The sequence below is a fragment of the Cucurbita pepo genome, chromosome 18, assembly GCF_057944985.1.
Source record: "Cucurbita pepo subsp. pepo isolate OVF chromosome 18, ASM5794498v1, whole genome shotgun sequence".
Classification (NCBI taxonomy): domain Eukaryota; kingdom Viridiplantae; phylum Streptophyta; class Magnoliopsida; order Cucurbitales; family Cucurbitaceae; genus Cucurbita; species Cucurbita pepo.
The window spans coordinates 8,797,898-8,815,969 of NC_141815.1; the positions used below are offsets into that span (position 1 = coordinate 8,797,898).

The following is an 18,072-nucleotide window of genomic DNA, read 5'->3' on the forward strand; positions in this document are numbered from 1 at the left end:
TCAAGTCCGTAATTAACTTTCAACTTTTCGTTAGTTCTACAATTGGGTTAAATCTTCCAAAAACATCTTAAGGGTCTAATATAAACCATAGAGACGTATTGAAACCTCTAAAATTATAGGGACTAAATTAAAACCGAACACGAGCTAATATAACATAGTATTTTCCATGTTATGAACCCGTAGAAAGAAACCAATATATGTATATATACACACAATATGTAAGACATTCGTAAGCTATATTTGAAGATGGTACATAAGGATCTCATGGTAACTGTAAAAAAGCTTAAATTCCTATGTCTTTCATATAGCCAAAACAAGGACTCATGGCATAAATTTAACTAAGTATTATATGGCAGTGGAATAAATGGTCCCTAATAAGGTCAGGTTGGAAAGGAACACAAGAAATGAAGATCTTACATTTACATTCTCCTTAAATTGTCGAGTCGGGCTTGAAGATCGTTGTCTATTCCACCGTCGTCGTTGCCTGTTGCTTCTGCTTGTGCAACCTTTGTCTTCGTCGCGGGTGCAGCAACAGCAGTCGATGGTGCGTTCACGAGCTGTTTAAATTGAAAAATGGTTAAATCAGTTACTCATTTAGAGTGAGGTTGATCCAATGCACCAGCAAAAGAAATGAGGTTTGCTAAAGATAATATGTTACCTCTTGGTTCATGTTAATTCCTATCTCATCAAGAACCTGGCTGACCAATTCTTCTGTCTCTTCCTCTTCCTCGTCCCCTTCCAAAGCGTCATCGATGGCATCTTCCATCACTTCAGTCATCAGTTCCATTTTTTCATTCTGTTTCATAAATTCTTGCATAATCTTCTGCAGGGATGGCAGGTTCATCTGCCGATTCATTTGTCCCATTGCCTTTGTCACACCTTTCATCGCTTCTCCCATTGCTTGAGTCGACTTCAAAGTCTAAAAAGGGGGAGTTTAACAAAAATATCACGTTATCAAAAACAGGCCACCACTCATAATATGTAAAATGCTGTACAAAATATGAGATGTCAATACTGCAGCACATACGATCAGCATGATCGGCATGATCGGCATGCTCTTGCGCAAATGGAATGAATAAGTCATGAAACAAACTGTACCTGAATTCTAAGAGATACGCCCTGAAGTTGTGATTTAAGCTTGTAGAATTTTTCAATCTGGTGCCTGGTCCTAACGAGATCTTTTGCCATCACTTTAACAGCTCCCTGCAATAGTAACATAATCATACCCGAGTGAGATGTAATTCTAAAAAAAACAATCGTGAAGCATATGACGCGTGTTATTATGTTTTCCTCTTCTTTGTTTGATCTTCAACATTTCCATGTATGATATGCATCACCAAAGGAAACTTGTTGTCGAATAAGGAGAAGACGAGCGAAGAAAATGTGTTGAATGCATCCAACAACAATAAGATGATATAATGTAATAGCCCAAGCCTACTGCTAAGAGATATGGTCCGCTTTGGCCCTAGCCTCACGGTTTTAAAACACATCCACTAAGGATAGATTTCCACATCCTTATAAGGAATGCTTTGTTCCCCTCTCCAACCGATGTGAGATCTCACAATCCAGCCCCCTTGAGGCCTAGCGTCCTCGTTGACAGACTGCTTAGTGCCCTGCTTAGTGCCGGGCTCTGATATCATTTGTAACAGCCCAAGCTCATCGCTAGCAGATATTGTCCGTTTCGGTCCGTTACATATCGCCGTCAGCCTCACGGGTTTAAAACGCGATCACTAGGGATAGGTTTTGAATGATTTGTTCCCCTCTACAATCGATGTGGGATCTCACATTTAAGCACATCTAAGATAAATACTTCCAAATATTTTAATGATTCGTAAAAGACTTCTCCTTCCGACCGTGATGGACAAACTGTCGCAGCTTCAGAAGATCACAATGATTAAAAGTAAGGAATCACAATAAGAATGGTATTTCACAAAAATAAATTGTGAAGTACAGATAGGACCAATTAAAGATTACACACCATTTGCCCTTGCTTGGCACTTTTCTTAATCTCTGCAATTAGTTTCTTCTCTTGTGTTTGAAGACCTTGTCTCTCCCTTTCAATTTCTCTGATCGATTTGTCCAGCATCCTCTTATTTTCCCGGAGGAGTTCTGGATTGACAATAATGTACACAATATCAGAAGCTATAAGATTGGCAATGAATAGTTTAATGGCAGCAAGCATATGCTATGTTAACCATTCCTTGTGTTGAATTAATACCAAACAGAGAGTAGTTAACTATCAGACTACGGCGTTTCTATATTAATTCTTAGAACTCCTAACAATATTGAGATATGAACTCAATATCTCTAGCTTTATATATGATAGTAATTTGTTGCTAATTCTACGAGTCCAAACAGTGAAGCTAAAATGATTTATAGCTTTTAATGCTTTGGCATCAAAGCCGTGATGCTGGACGCTTGATGCAGTTAAAAGATCAGTGGAAGACAAACGAACACGGAAGAATTATAAATCGAACATAATAAATAATGCAGTTTGCTTATTGATCACAAGGAAACGGTGTAAACACCTTTCAACCAAAGTACACAGGGAAAAATGAAGCTCAAATTCCAATCACTAAACATTAACAAAGCATCTCTTCAAAGACTATCGAGTTAGGTCCAGTGTCTAGAAATCAAAACACGAAAAAAGAGGAATCAAAACCATATCGACACTGAATCAGCATCTACATGCAATTAACATATTGGAAAACGAACTTCCCAAAGTAGGCGAAACGAAGACCTCTAACACCGTAGACATCATGATCAACTAAATTAAACCATAAACTCAAGAAATCAAAACTAATTACCTCGCTACTAAATGCAACAACACAAAAAAATTCCGCCAGAAAGAAGGAAAAATTAAAAAATTGAAAGCAGAGCGGAAAAATCATCGGCAGAGAAAACAAAAATCCTGATCGGAGAGCATACCTGCCGGAGTTTTCCGCTTGCCAAAGAATAAACTCATCGCGGCCGATCGGATCGTACAAAGAAAATCTGAACTGAAACGGTGGAAACGAATATATCAAAATCTCAATAAAGACGATCCGATCAATGGTCTTGGCTGTCGATGAAATGCCTGACTTCAATGGTGGGTTGAAGAAGGATTCTGCTTCCAAATCCTTTTTCTCTGGTCTCCTCAGAAACTTCCTTCACGCGGTATTGCAATGAAGAATTCTTCCACAGTAAGCAAAATATCCAAAAGTTACACGTCAGCAGAAGGGAGTAGGAATGGTAGACCCCACTTTTACCTTAATTCTCGTCTACTTTTTGGGCTTTAAGGCTTTCTCTTGGCCCAATGGGCCATGAAAATCAATTGGGCCCAAAGCTTGTTGGAATTCCGGCCCAAAATGGTGAACCAATATTTTCGGCTCATCAAAGTCATTTTAAATTTTAAATTTATTTTTTAAGAAAATTATTCAATATGATAGAGACCCCATTTAAACACTTATTAAAAAAATTTATAATTCCACCTCCGATAAACGCGATAAATTCGAATCTCTAATTTTATGGTAAAAAATATAAAAAATATATATGTCTTAATCAGATGAGTTATGTTCACATTGATATATTATTTGAACATCCAATATTCTACTGTATTTTATTAAACTACAAATTTATAAATGGACAACGATCCGTTGCCAACATAACTTATTGATACTTTTATCGACTGAGCTGAAAAATAAAACCTACATTTATTTATTCTATCATTGTTGAATTTTATAGTACTAATTAATAACTCTCGGAAGCATAGATCTAAGAATATTATAATTAGAATATGAATTAATTGACGCTTAAATTGACATTATCCAGATATTACTCGGTGAATTAAAATATTATACGTTTTAAAATCTTGTAATTAAATTTAAAAAATTAATTTATAAGTATTTTTATTTTTTACGGCCTTCAATATTATATTTGGGCAATATCGTAATTTTACAATACCATGATCACCAATTACTTTATCCACGTGTTTTTTATTTTTTATTTTTTTGAAAATGTTGGGATCCTCATAAATTTCTACATTTTATTAAAATAATTAAATACTTTTATTAGTTTATTTATTATTTATTTGTATTTAGATTTATTAGGTATAAAATAAAAAATTTAATGACTAAATTGGTAATTTTTTAGTACACAAAGAACAATAATATGGTAATGTTTGCTCATTTTTTTGCCATTTTGTGGAACCCATTGATGTTCTAAGGAACAACTTTTTCTTGTTCATTGTCGGATTTTCCCGCTAAAATTAAAAGTTGGAAATAAAATACATTTTTTTTTGTTAAATTACTGAAGGAGCCTTGGCCACGCAACCAAAGCTTCATTAAACCCTTTTTTGTTTGGTAGAGTGTGGTTCAAAGCTCGCGCAGAGCGGCGCCATAGCCATAAGCATTGCCTGCCAATGTCACTGCGCGAGGGGCGCGAACGAGCACACACTGTGTAACCCTTCATTGGCAAATTAAGTATCAACCCAAGTTTAGTTTTACTCCGAATTTCAAACCCAAATCCCCAAAATCTCTTGAATTTCCCCATTTCAACTTTCAAATCGAGGGAAAACGACAAAACCCAACGGCAACGGGAGATCGAGTATGGTTTCTTATGTGAATGTGTTACTCTATGGCGTCGGAGGCTTGGTGGTCGCTGGAATGGCGTTACTGGTTGCTTTCCAGGAGAGATTGGTTTATGTGCCGGTTCTTCCGGGGCTTACTAAATCGTACGCGATTAACCCATCTCGGCTTCGGCTTGTTTATGAAGATGTGTGGCTTCGATCTTCAGATGGTGTCCGCCTTCACTCATGGTTCATCAAACTCTTCCCCGATTGCCGAGGTTTGATCCTTCGCTTTTTGTTTCTCATTCGGTTTTTGTCGATTTTCGTGATTGAATTTTGATGGGTTTTGCCGTTAAGGTTTAGGTGATGTGGGTTTGTTCTGTTTTTTCTGATTCTGAGCTGCTTTCTGGACCTGGGGCTGTCGGATCTTGTTTTTGTTTTGTCGTTGGGTTATTTGATTAGTGCTCGAGATGGCTTTGTTTTATGTTTATCTTCTGTAGATAGTGGTTTGAAATGCAGGGTGTTGATTAGATTTGTTGGGATGCTCTGTTGTTCAATTATTGACGAGTAAGTTTGGATGCTTAAGTTAATCAAATCTGTGGTAGATAAGTTTAGCTCAAAATTTGTGGAGGATCCATTTGCGTTGGAGGAATTGAGGATGATTAAGAAGATTGATGTCTCGTGTATTTGTAACAACCTAGTTCAAGCCCACCACTAGTAAATATTGTCTGTTTTGGCCCGTTATGTAACGCCGTTAGCCTCACGATTTTAAATTGCATCTACTAGGGAGAGATTTCTACACCCTTATAAGAAATGCTTGGTTCCCGATGTGGGATCTCACAATTCACTCCACTTAGGGGGCCAACGTCCTTGTCGGCACATCACCTAGTGTCTGGCTCTGATACCATTTGTAACAACCAGCCCAAGCCCACCGCTAGTAGATATTGTCCGGTCCGTTATACTTGTGGCATGCAAGACTGCATTTAAATGTTTGTATAGCGGCATCCAGACGGGGAGTCGCCTACTTTTTAAAGAACTTTTAGGAGGATTGGGGCTTATTTTGAATTAAGAAATAGATATTTTTCCCTTGCAGGTTCTACCATCTTGTAGAATTTCCATCTGCCATAGTGATTACTGACTCATGCAGGCTTTAACATGTGACTGATATAAGGCTCTAAGTGGTTGTCTGTTCTTTAGCACTACTTGTGTAGTGTAGTGTGAGATCCCACATTGGTTGGAGAGGGGAGCTAAGCATTCTTTATAAGGGTGTAGAAACCTCTCCTTAGCAGACACGTTTTAAAAACTTTGAGGGGATCCCGAAAGGGAAAACTCAAAGAGGAAATATCTGCTAGTAGTGGGCTTGAGCTATTACAAATGGTATCAGAGCTAGACATTGGGCGGTATGCCAACGAGAACGCCGAGTCCCGAAAGGGGTGAACACTTAGCAGTGTGCCAGCGATGATGCTGAGCCCTGAAGAGGGGTGGACACCAGGCAATGTGCCAGTGAGAATGCTGGATCCCGAAGGGGGGTGGATTGTGAGATCCCACGTTGGAGATGAGAACTAAGCATTCTTTATAAGGGTGTAAAAACCTCTTCCTAGTAGACGCATTTTAAAAACTTTGAGAGGAAGCCCGAAAGGGAAAGCCCAAAGAGGACAATATATGCTAGCGGTGATTTTGGCTATTACATGTAGTGATCTGAAGGACAATTGATTTATTCGTTATGGGGATATTCATCTTTCATTTATCTTTTTTACTGGTTATTTTAACCGTATATCTGTCTGTTTTTCCCCTTCAACAGCATAATTTATGCTTCTTATTTTTCTTTTCCCTCTTTGGGCTTACATATTTACCTTAATGTGGGGTAACTTTTCAAGGCTTACATTGTAGTGCTGATGTTTTGCAGGTCCTACCATCCTTTTTTTCCAAGAGAATGCTGGAAGTATCCTGATTGTCATGGCCATCTTTATGGAATGAGATATGAGAAAATTATTGTTTAATTACATTTTCTAGCTTGTTTAAATATACATACTTCTCAGATCAGAATTTTGTTCCTGATGCACGTGTGAAATTTCGAAGGTGTAGTCAATAGTGACTCAAGTGTCGGACAAAGGGAGTACTTTGTTCGATGGCTGCACAGAAATGAGTCGAGTCTCGATTAAGGGGAGGTTGTTTGAGGGCTCCGTAGGCCTCAGGGGAGGCTCTATGGTAAACTTTGTTCGAGGAGAGGATTGTTGAGGATTATTAAAAAGAGTAGTCCCACATTGACTACTTAGAGGAAGAACATGAGTAGTCCCACGTTGACTACCTCCATTGGCATGAGTCCTGTTTGGGAAACCAAAAGCTAAGCTATGAGAGCTTATGCTTAAAGTGGACAATATCATACCATTGTGGAGGTTTGTCATTCTTAACATGGTAACGGAGCCATGCCCTTAACTTAGCCATGTCAATAAATCCTCAAATGTCGAACAAAAAAGTCGTGAGCCTCGAAAGTATAGTCAGAAAGTGACTCAAGTGTCAAACAAAGGGCGTACTTTGTTCGAGGGCTCTAGAAAAAGGAATTGAGTCTTAAGTAAGGGGAGGCTGTTCGAGAGCTTCATAGGCCTCAAGGGAGGCTCTATAGTGTACTTTGTTCGATGGGAGAATTGTTGAGGATTGTTGGGAGAGAGTCCACATTGGCTTATAAGTAAGGATTACTATCTGACTTTAGGGGAAACTAAAAGCAAAGTCACGAGAGCTTATGCTCAAAGTGGACAATATCATACCAATATGGAGAGTCGTGATTTCTAACAATATGTTAATGGTTTTTTTGGGTTCGATAACTATTTTTGACCTTGACTTCTGGCTCTAGACATTGCCCATCGTCTCGAAATGGTCCACATCATGATACAAAAGTTACAGTGCAATGTGTTCATGCTTTCTTATAGAGGGTATGTTAATGTATTTCAGTAGCAATATGTTAGTTGATATATATTGCTGCTACTTTAATGGAATGGTCACTGATGCCATATGTCCTCAAGCAGTTATGGAGCAAGTGATGGCTATCCATCTCAGCTTGGAATTACTAGAGATGCTCAGGTGTGCTTTGTTCTTAATTTGTTCTATTATGTTTTTTCAACAAGTGTACTTAAAAACATTATGCTTTTATTTTACTTGAGCAGGCTGCATTGGATCATCTTTCTCAAAGGACTGATATCGACACGTCTAGAATAATAGTGTTCGGAAGATCACTCGGGGGTGCTGTTGGATCAGTTCTTACCAAAAACAACCCCGATAAGGTATTGCTAGGAGGGCTATGGTTAGCTGCGTATAGCCTCTTGTATATCTCTTTACTTGTATGACTTAGATGTCTTGTATTTTTCATAAAAGCGATTCGATTGATGGCTTTTTCGAACGTATTGATTTGACCCCATAAACGGGTAATTCATTGTGGATCATGATAATGTCACGTAGGGCTTTACGTTGTTCTTCGTCGAGCTTTTTTGTGCGTTTTATTCTGCATTTTGTAGGTTGTTTACCAGATTCTGAATTGCAGGTTGCTGCATTGATATTAGAAAATACTTTTACATCAATTTTGGATATGGCTGGAGTTTTGCTACCCTTTCTGAAATGGTTTATTGGAGGCCCTGGTTCAAAAGGTCCCAAGGTTCTCAATTTTCTTGTGCGTTCTCCATGGATCACCATTGACGTAGTTGGTAAGGTGGGGCTTAACAATTTAAAGTATTAATCCGAAAAATAGTGATTTAAATCAACTTCTAAAGCACACACGTGTGAGATTCCATGTCGGTTGGAGAGGGGAACGAAGCATTCCTTATAAGGATGTGGAAACCTCTCCCTCGTAGAGGTGTTTTGAAATCGTGAGGTTGACGACGATACATAACGGGTCAAAGCGGACAATATCTACTAGTGGTGGGCTTGAGTTGTTATAAATGGTATTAGAGCCAGACACCTCGCGGTGTGCCAGTGAGGACGCTGGCCCCCAAGGGGGTGGACTGTGAGATCCCATATCGGTTGAAGAGAGGAACGAAGCATTCCTTACAAGGATGTGGAAACCTCTCCCTAGTAGACGGGTTTTAAAATCGTGAGGCTGATGGCGATACTTATCGGGCCAAAGTAGACAATATCTACTGGGGGTGAGTTTGAGCTGTTACAAATGGTATCAGAGCAAGACATTGAGCAGTGTGCCAGCGAGGACGCTAGGCCCCCAAGGGGGGTGGATTGTGAAATCCCACATCGGTTGGAGAGAGGAATAAAACATTCCGTATAAGGGTGTGGAAACCTCTCCCTAGTAGACGCGTTTTAAAATCGTGAGGCTGACGGTGATACATAACAGGCCAAAGCGGACAAGATCTACTAGCGGTGGGCTTGGGCTGTTACTAATGGTATCAGAGCCAGACACCGAGCGGTGTGCCAGCGAGGACGCTGGGCCCCCAAGAGGAGTGGATTGTGATATCCCACATCAGTTGGAGAGAGGAACGAAACATTTCTTATAAGAGTGTGGAAACCTCTCTCTAGTAGATGCGTTTTAAAACCGTGAGGTTGATGGCGATACGTAACGGTTCAAAGCGAACAATATCTACTAGCGGTGGGCTTGGGCTGTTACAAATGGTATCAGAGCCAGACACCAAGCGGTGTGCCAATGAAGACGCTGACCCCTAAGAGGGGGGTGGATTGTGATATCCCACATGGACAAAACATTCCAAAGTGTGGAAACCTCTCCCTAGTAGACGCGTTTTAAAACCGTGAGACTGACGGCGATACGTAACGGGCCAAAGCGGACAATATCTACCAGCAGTGGGCTTGAGTTGTTACAACGCTTTCGTTATATTTTTTACATTATTTACTTGCTTTGGTGGTAAGTAACTCTCTTTGAAATGAAATCATCTCTGCAGATTAAGCAGCCAATTCTTTTCTTATCTGGATTACAAGATGAGATGGTTCCCCCAGTCCACATGCAGAGGCTGTATGCCAAAGCAGCTGCACATAATAACCGTTGTCTCTTTGTCGATTTTCTCTCCGGTATGCATATGGACACTTGGGTAGCTGGTGGCGATCATTACTGGAGAACAATACAGCAGTTCCTTGATCAAAACGTACCGGAGAACGGAGAACGTGAACCATCAGGCGACGACAAAGGTTCGATTATTTCTTAATATAACTAACGATCAAACTCTTTTCTCCCCGGTTCTTATTTCGGGTCGATAGGTCATTCAAATGAAAGTAATAGAAAGTCTTTGCATGGATTGCATGAATTAGATTAGTTAAAGATTAAAGCATGATGATGAAACACTCTGTGTGGACTAAATGCAGCTAGCTTGACTTGTCCTGTTTTATTTAGATTCATCCACATTTCTGAATCTGGGAAACACTTTACAATTCATTTATGTTTTTTGGAATGTTCATCCATATTACTGAACCTTGGACTACCTGTTACATTTCATTTTCATCATTTCTTCGTTTCATCGTTTCGTGTTTCTGGAAGTAGCGATCGGTGCATGTGAGATCCCGCATTGGTTGGAGAGGGGAACAAAGCATTTTTTATAATGGTGTGGAAACCTCTCCCTCACATACACGTTTTAAAAACCTGGGGGAAGTTTGAAAAGGGAAAACCCAAAGAGAACAATATTTACTAGTAGTGGGCTTGGACTAATACAAATGATCCCAGAGCCAGTCATCGAGCGGTGTGCCGGCGAGGACGCTGACCCCCGAGGGGGGTGGATTGTGAGATCCCACATTGGTTGGGAAAGGGAAAGAAGCATTCCTTATAAGGGTGTGAAAACCTCCCCCTAACAGACACGTTTTAAAACTTTAAGGGGAAGCCAAAAGGGAAAGCCCAAATAGGACAATATCTGCTAGCGGTGGGCTTGGGCTATTAGAAATGGTATCAGAGCCAGACACCGGACGGTATGCTAGCGAGGACGCTGGCCCTCAAGGGGGGTGGATTGTGAGATCCCACATCGGTTGGAGAGGGGAACGAAACATTCCTTATAAGGGTGTGGAAACCAATTCCTAACATATGCGTTTTAAAAACCTTGGGAAAGCCGAAAGGGAAAACCCAAATAGGACAATATTTGCTAGTGATGGGCTTGGACTGTTACAAATGGTATTAGAGCCAGACATCGGACGGTGTACCAGCGAGGACGCTGGTCTCTAAGGGGAGTGGATTGTGAGCTCCCACATCGGTTGGAGAGGGGAACAAAACATTCCTTATAAGGGTGTGGAAACCTCTCAACAACAGACACATTTTAAAACCTTGAGAAGAAGCCCAAAGAGAATAATATATGTAGTGGTAGGCTTGGACGGTTACAAATGGTATTAGAGTCAAGCATCGAGCGGTGTCCCAGCGAGGACACTGGCCCCCAAGGGGAGTGGATTGTGAAATCCCACATCAGTTGGAGAGGATAAACGAAACATTCCTTAAACGGGTGTGGAAACCTCTCAATAACAGACGCCTTTTAAAACCTTGAGAGGAAGCCGAAAGAGAAAGCCCAAAGAAGACAATATCGGCTAGTAGTGTGTTTGAGCTCTTACTGTGCATCTCTTTAACCGTTATGTAATAAACACTAGCCTCCATTTTGTTCGACGAAACCGAGAATATTTTGCCTTCGATTGTTGATGGTTTGTGTTGTTATACTGGTTTCACAGCCTTTGGCACCAGATGAGTCGCTGGCAAATGGGGCTTAGAACCACATTGATTTGTTCTTCTCCAAATTGATCGTAAGAAGTTGGCTGCAGTTCAGGCTTCTCAGAGCAAACGGAATGTGCTGTAGTAGTAATGAAACATTAACTCGGAGGCTCCTTCTTCTTTCCACCCTCTCTCTCTCTCTATATATATATATATATCTCTCTCTATATATATATATGCATGCATGCATGTATGTATGGCAGAGAGTCAGAGTGCCATTTGATATGAACCATTTGGATTCCAACTAATTTTAGTTGTATGATAATTTGAAATGCAAAAAGAAAGAAAAGAAAGCCAAGGCAGAGATGCTATTTATATATATATATATATATATATATATATATATATATATATATATATATATATATATATATATATATATAATCAGCTGCAATTATTCTTGATTTTGCAATTAAATTTAGTTAATTAAAAAACAAATAACTAATTGTTTTAATTTAATTTTAAATTAATTATTATTTTTTTTTTTTTGTATTTTCTAATATTTATGGAAACTAATATATTGAAAATTTAAATTAAATTTATTAGTTATTAAGTAGATATCAAGAGCTGTAATTAATAAATAAAAATAAATGTTTAGATATTTATTAATTATACACAAAATTCAAAAGTTATGAATTTGTATTTAAATATCAATATGTCATATTATTTCATATTAAAATATAAATAAATTAATTTTTTTTAAAAAAAAACTACTTCAAATAAACACAAATTTACACGTGGATAATACAAAGCCATGTTTTCCATTCTATAGAAAATTTCAAGACTTCTTATAAATTACAAATAATAATAATCTTATAAATTACAAATAATAATAATAATAATAATAATAATAAATAAATAATAATTGTGTTCTTTATTAAAAAAATATTTTAAATTGTGGTGGAGAACGACCAATTTGTACCTACTTTTAATTAACAATAATTTTTAAAAATAAAAATGATGTTTTAGTGGTCCCCACAATGAACGAAAAGGATTTATACTAGGTTTGAAATTAATAAATATGTTTTTATTAATATCCTTACTTTTTTTTAATAACTTCTCAAATTATTTTTATTTTTTTTAAAAATTAAAAAATATGTTTACCAATAATATTTTAAAAATACCCACCAACTTTTTATTATTTTTATTTTTATAAACATTAAGAGTGTTACTTTTAAAAATTCATGAATATTTTTTTTAACGTAACGCGTTAAAAAATATTAATAAAATATTTTAAATTTTAAAAATATTTTTGAAATAAATACTAATAACTTTTATTCGTAAATATATTTTTTTAAACATATTTAAAAGCGGAAGAGTATTATTAAAATTAAAATATAGAATATATATATATATATATATATATTTTTATAATCTATATTTTATTTAATTCTTATCCACATATTTTCTACCTAACAATGATTTATGATAGGCTTGAAATTGCAAAGAAATTGTGGGGAACTTTACATGGAATTTACCCTTTTATTTTTCTTTTTTAGGAAGAAAAATAATGGAAATTTCTAATATATATATTATTTAATTCATATCCACGTATTTTCTATCTAGCTAGGACTTGATTTTCCATGGGGTGGGTTCCACAAAGACTTGGAAAATTGTTTTTTTTTAATATTTATTTTATTTTTTATTATTATCGAGTATCACAGATTTATGCCTTTTTCAAAATGTAATTAATAATGAGATAATTACCATAATTTTAATTTACATAATTATTTTAATTTTTATGGAATAAGATTTTTAATGAAAAAAATGATGTATATTTGTATATATATGCGGATTGACTTATTTATATATATGTGTGATGTCCCACATTGGTTGGGGAAGAGAACAAACCACCGTTTAAAAATGTGTGGAAACCTTCTCCTGGCAGATGTGTTTTAAAGCTTTGAGGGAAACCCAAAAGAGAAAACTCAAAGAGGACAATATTTACTAGGGGTGGATTTGGGTCGTTACAATAAGCTTCGAATTTATGCAAATTTTTTTATTTACTCTGTGAACAAGGGAAGATTCCACTTAAAAAAGGGAGAGAAACTCCCTAACAATTTCCTTTTTTTTAATAATATATGTTGACTAAAAAATTAAATAATTTAAATCCAAAATATTTAATAAAAAAATAATTAACTTAAAGCTAATCCCTTGTTCAAATTAATTAATTAAAAAAAATCTAATATATTCTTCTTTTTACTCCCATAAAAAAAACTTCAATGATATATAATTGTTATAAACGGGTCCGAATACTCATGTATTTTTTTCACACTTAAATATTGCAGGGTATTGTAGTTGACTCGTGAAGTTAGTTGAGGTGCACACGACCTGATCTATATGCTTATGGATTTTTTTTTTAAAAAAAATATTTATCAAATGTTATTTATTTGTTCGAAGTCTAATTTAATATTATTTGTGGGGTGAAAAATGAAAATCACATTTAAAAATTGGCATTGAATTTGAAAAGAAAAAACATTATAAAAATCATGGAATTTCAAAAAAAGAAAACAGAAAAAAGATGGTAAATGTGAAGGCAAAATTCATATATAACTAAAACATGGAAATGTCATGTCACATGTACTATTATTTTAAAAGTATATATTCTCGACCCTACTCCAATCCCCGACCCTATCCCTATCCCCGCTAAATAAATAAATAATTTTTAAAATATTAATATTATATTATATGTTTTTTAAAATATTATTAGATTTATTACGACGTTTTATATTTTTCATATAAATTATATTAGAAAATTGAAAATTAAAAGTTCACTTTTTGCAATAGTTTTTATAACATACTTTATAAATAATAAAATAATAGGTTAGAATAACATTTTAGATCTTATAATTTAAAACTTATAATAAATTTTAAATTTAATCTATAGCATGAAAATTATTAATATTACTATATAACAAATTTTAATAAAAAATTAATTTTGGAAGACTAAATTTAAGATTTATTAAAAGTATAATGACTCATTTCATGGTGAATTTCTTAATAAAATAAAAAAGAAATAAAAAAAATTAATAGGGTTTTTCTTTTCTCATGCAAGGGAAGGTTCTGTGATTTGCAACTTTTCTAAGAAGTTCATCTTCAACTTCGACAAGAAGTTAGAAACCAACGGTCAAAATTTGCTATAAATTCGTGTCCATTTCTTCCTCCAAAGGCCACAACTCATCCAAGAATCTGTACTCTTAGTGCACTCACTCACCCTTTCTTCTTTGCTAGTTTCTTCTTCTTCTTCTTCTTCTTCTTCTTCTAATGGCCAACTCTGAATTCTTCTGCTACTCGCCTCTCTCCCAACCCGATTCCGTTCCTCAATCGAAATCATTTTCCTTCGTTTCGCCCTCCGACTACTGGAACAAGGCTGCGAACGCTCTCAGCCACACCCATCTTGAGGAGGTTTGTCGTATGCTATCGGAGTTTCAAGATGCTCGAGCTGTTGACATTGAAGGTGCCACCCTTACTGTTGCTCAGGTCACTGCCATTGCTCGTCGTAGCGAAGTCAAAGTCAACTTGAATGAAGCTGTGGCTCATGATCGTGTGGCCAAAAGTGCAACATGGGTTGCTGAGAAAATCTCTAGTGGAACTGATATCTATGGAGTTACCACTGGTTTTGGTTCGACTTCCCACCGGCGTACGACCAAAGCGGCCGACCTCCAAACAGAACTCATTAGGTTCCTCAATGCTGGAGTTATTGGAAAGGATAATCTTCCATCTGGATACTCAAAGGCAGCCATGCTTGTTAGAACTAACACATTGATGCAAGGCTACTCGGGCATTCGTTGGGAAATTCTTGAAGCTGTGGTGAAGCTCATGAATGAGAATTTGGTACCTAAATTGCCTTTGAGAGGGACAATCACAGCTTCTGGAGATCTTGTTCCATTGTCTTATATTGCTGGTGTTATCACTGGAAGGCATAATTCCAAGGTTACCACCATTGAAGGGGATGAGATCACTGCCATGGAAGCTCTCAAGAGAGCTGGAATTGCAGGCCCATTTGAGCTTCAAGCAAAGGAAGGCTTAGCTCTTGTCAACGGAACCGCTGTTGGGTCGGCCGTGGCCGCCACTGTTTGCTACGACGCCAATATTTTAGCTCTTTTAGCCGTCGTTCTCTCTGCTTTGTTCTGTGAAGCCATGCTCGGGAAGCCAGAATTTGCAGACCCATTGACTCATAAGCTCAAGCATCACCCTGGCCAGATTGAGTCCGCAGCAGCCATGGAGTTTCTCTTGAACCAAAGCGATTTCATGAAAGAAGCAAAAATCCGCCATGAAAACAACCCATTAACTAAGCCAAAACAAGATCGCTATGCACTTCGAACTTCCCCACAATGGCTTGGACCTCAAATCGAAGTCATTCGAATGGCAACCCATTCGATTGAAAGGGAAATCAACTCTGTGAATGATAATCCATTGATCGATGTCAGCCGGAATCTGGCTCTGCACGGAGGAAACTTTCAAGGGACCCCAATCGGAGTTTCCATGGATAATCTCCGAATCGCCATCGCTGCAATTGGTAAGCTAATGTTCGCCCAATTCTCCGAACTCGTCTGTGATCATTTCAACAATGGATTGCCGTCCAATTTGAGCGGTGGGCCAAACCCTAGCTTGGATTACGGCTTCAAAGGTGCGGAAATCGCCATGGCTGCTTATTGCTCTGAGCTCCAATACTTAGCAAACCCTGTCACAACTCATGTCCAGAGTGCAGAACAACACAATCAAGATGTAAACTCTCTAGGTCTAATCTCAGCCAGAAAATCCGCCGAAGCCATCGAGATTCTCAAGCTCATGTCCGCTACATACATGGTGGCGCTCTGCCAAGCAATCGATTTAAGACAACAAGAAGAAAATATGAGGGAAGTTGTGAGAAATGCAGTTCTCCAAACAATCAGAAGAACACTATACGTTACAGACTACGGATCTCTCACCGAATCGCGATTCTGCGAGAAAGACCTATTACAAGTAATCGATCGCGAACCAGTTTTCTCCTACATCGACGATCCTACGAACACCTCATACGCCCTAATCCCAAAATTACTGGAAGTTCTAGTCCAAAGAGCGTTGAAAGGGATTGCAACAGCCAAAAACGAGAACGGAAACGAAACAGGCATTGCAATTTTCAAGCAAATCCCGGGGTTTCTTGAGGAATTAAAGGAGAAATTGGAAAACGATGTGGAAAATGCGAGAGGGAGATTTGAGAATGGTGAATTCTTAGTGGAAAATAGAATCAAGAAATGCAGTACTTACCCGATCTATCGCTTTGTGAGGACTGAAGTTGGTACTCAGCTGCTCAGTGGAGCGAAGAAGGTGAGCCCTGGAGAAGATATTGAGAAAGTGGTGGACGCCATTAATGAAGGGAAGCTTGGAAGCGTTGTGCTTGAGTGCTTGAAGAATTAGGGCAATTGTGATTTGGTTTGTTCCCAATTTTATGTTTAGTTCTTATGGCTTTCATTTTGATATTTGTAATAAGGTAGTTGTAACATAGAGGTTCTAGGTCAACAAGTTACGGGTCAATTCGAACAGATAAAAGACCGTTAATTTATTGGTCGTAGGTTATATCAACTAGGGTGTATATTGAATCTAAAAATTCAACCTTATCAACTGAACTCGAATCACTAGTGTTGAGTTGAGTTATCTTTTCTAAAATCGAATCGATTCAATTCGGTTTTTAAGTTCAAAAGAAAAGTTTCGGGTCAAATCGAATCGAACCGAGTATTATAAAAAGATACAATCATATATATATACTCTTAGCTTCAACCTTCCATTTTAGGGTTTACTTCTGATTCTTTTCGCAATGCTGTCACCGCTCCCATATTGTCGAGCCTGCACCACCGCATTGCAGGCCCATGCCACACCATTGGCACGATTGTATTGCTCACAGCTGCACATTGTTTGTGTGATGTCCCACATTGGTTGGGGAGGAGAACAAAACACCATTTATAAGGGTGTAGAAACCTTCCCCTAGTAGACGCGTTTTAAAGTCTTGAGGGGAAGCCCGAAAGAGAAAATCCAAAGAGGATAATATTTGCTAGCGGTGAATCTGGGCCATTAGAAATGGTATTAGAGCTGAACACCGGACGATGTGCCAGCTTTCTCACTGTTCCCCAAAGGGGGGTAGACACGAGGCGGTGTGCCAGTAAAGACGCTGAGGCCCGAAGGGGATGGATTTGGTGGCGGTCCCACATCGATTGGAGGAAGGAAAGAGTGCCAGCGAGGACGGAAACCTTCCCCTAGCAGACAAGGACGCTGGGCCCCGAAGGGGGTGGATTTGGTGGCAGTCCCACATCGATTGGAGGAAGGAAAGAGTGCCAACGAGAACGTTGGGCTGGGGAGGAGAACAAAACACAATTTATAAGGGTGTGAAAACCGAAAGGGAAAGCCCAAAGAAGACAATATATGCTAACAGTGGATCTGGGTCGTTACAGTTGGCTCCCAATCCCACTTATTTGCACGCTTCTCGTCACTCATTGTTGCACACTGCTCTTGGTGGCACTCTCAACCAATCAGAGTAGCTAATCTAAACTTATTTTTTTTAACTTGACAACCCAACCCAACTCAACCCGTAAATAGAAGATTAGTGAGTTGTGTCATAATTTTGAGTTGCTCGATCACCCGCCTAACCAATCCGAAATTTGAGATTCATCTAAAAGAATTTACTAATTTAACTCATGTCACCCTTAAATTCCACGTGGAGAGTTTTGATTGATTGTGTAGTAAAGAATTTAGAATGAAAATTTATAAAGTTTTTGGAAGTATTTATATATTTTGCATAATAAGATTCAATATTTTAATTAAAATATTAACAATATCGGTTTAGTTTTAGTTAATAATTATATAT

The 18,072-nt window shown here is 37.7% G+C and overlaps 3 protein-coding genes across 5 annotated transcripts; 2 read left to right on the forward strand and 1 right to left on the reverse strand.

Annotated features, from left to right (window-relative positions):
- Positions 1 to 186: 186 nt before the first annotated feature.
- Positions 187 to 3,171, reverse strand: LOC111780738 (vacuolar protein sorting-associated protein 2 homolog 1). The gene is made up of 5 exons (XM_023661224.2): positions 2,929 to 3,171; positions 1,979 to 2,109; positions 1,099 to 1,203; positions 659 to 919; positions 187 to 557 (listed from the first exon to the last, which is right to left on the reverse strand). The coding sequence occupies exons 1-5, from the start codon at positions 2,963 to 2,965 to the stop codon at positions 420 to 422; spliced, it is 672 nt and encodes a 223-aa protein (XP_023516992.1). The 5' UTR covers positions 2,966 to 3,171; the 3' UTR covers positions 187 to 419.
- A 1,129-nt stretch (positions 3,172 to 4,300) lies between these two features.
- LOC111779584 (alpha/beta hydrolase domain-containing protein WAV2) lies at positions 4,301 to 11,460 on the forward strand. 3 transcript variants are annotated; one of them, XM_023659651.2, is made up of 8 exons: positions 4,305 to 4,824; positions 6,453 to 6,488; positions 7,398 to 7,476; positions 7,570 to 7,624; positions 7,708 to 7,824; positions 8,082 to 8,246; positions 9,439 to 9,682; positions 11,192 to 11,460. In XM_023659651.2, exons 1-8 carry the CDS (start codon positions 4,587 to 4,589, stop codon positions 11,206 to 11,208), a joined length of 951 nt encoding a protein of 316 aa, XP_023515419.1. In that variant the 5' UTR covers positions 4,305 to 4,586; the 3' UTR covers positions 11,209 to 11,460. The 3 variants fall into 3 exon arrangements, with proteins under 3 accessions (XP_086975924.1, XP_086975925.1, XP_023515419.1); XM_087119798.1 differs by lacking the exon at positions 8,082 to 8,246 and having other exon boundaries at positions 4,301 to 4,824; XM_087119799.1 differs by lacking the exon at positions 11,192 to 11,460 and having other exon boundaries at positions 4,301 to 4,824; positions 8,082 to 8,241; positions 9,439 to 9,579.
- Positions 11,461 to 14,428: 2,968 nt separating this feature from the next.
- On the forward strand, positions 14,429 to 16,796 carry LOC111780357 (phenylalanine ammonia-lyase). The gene has a single exon (XM_023660733.2). The coding sequence runs from the start codon at positions 14,496 to 14,498 to the stop codon at positions 16,629 to 16,631; it is 2,136 nt and encodes a 711-aa protein (XP_023516501.2). The 5' UTR covers positions 14,429 to 14,495; the 3' UTR covers positions 16,632 to 16,796.
- Positions 16,797 to 18,072: the final 1,276 nt, after the last annotated feature.

Excerpts from the sequence above, each read along its gene's own strand:
- LOC111780738 (XM_023661224.2), bottom strand. The coding sequence starts at position 2,965 with ATGAGTTTATTCTTTGGCAAGCGGAAAACTCCGGCAG. Across the intron at positions 920-1,098 it reads GCGTATCTCTTAGAATTCAG|ACTTTGAAGTCGACTCAAGC; the intron begins GTACAGTTTGTT and ends CCCCCTTTTTAG. Across the intron at positions 558-658 it reads GAATTAACATGAACCAAGAG|CTCGTGAACGCACCATCGAC; the intron begins GTAACATATTAT and ends CAATTTAAACAG.
- LOC111779584 (XM_023659651.2), top strand. The coding sequence starts at position 4,587 with ATGGTTTCTTATGTGAATGTGTTACTCTATGGCGTCGGAGGCTTGGTG. Across the intron at positions 6,489-7,397 it reads TTTCCAAGAGAATGCTGGAA|ACATTGCCCATCGTCTCGAA; the intron begins GTATCCTGATTG and ends TTCTGGCTCTAG. Across the intron at positions 7,477-7,569 it reads TTCATGCTTTCTTATAGAGG|TTATGGAGCAAGTGATGGCT; the intron begins GTATGTTAATGT and ends GTCCTCAAGCAG.
- LOC111780357 (XM_023660733.2), top strand. The coding sequence starts at position 14,496 with ATGGCCAACTCTGAATTCTTCTGCTACTCGCCTCTCTCCCAACCCGAT.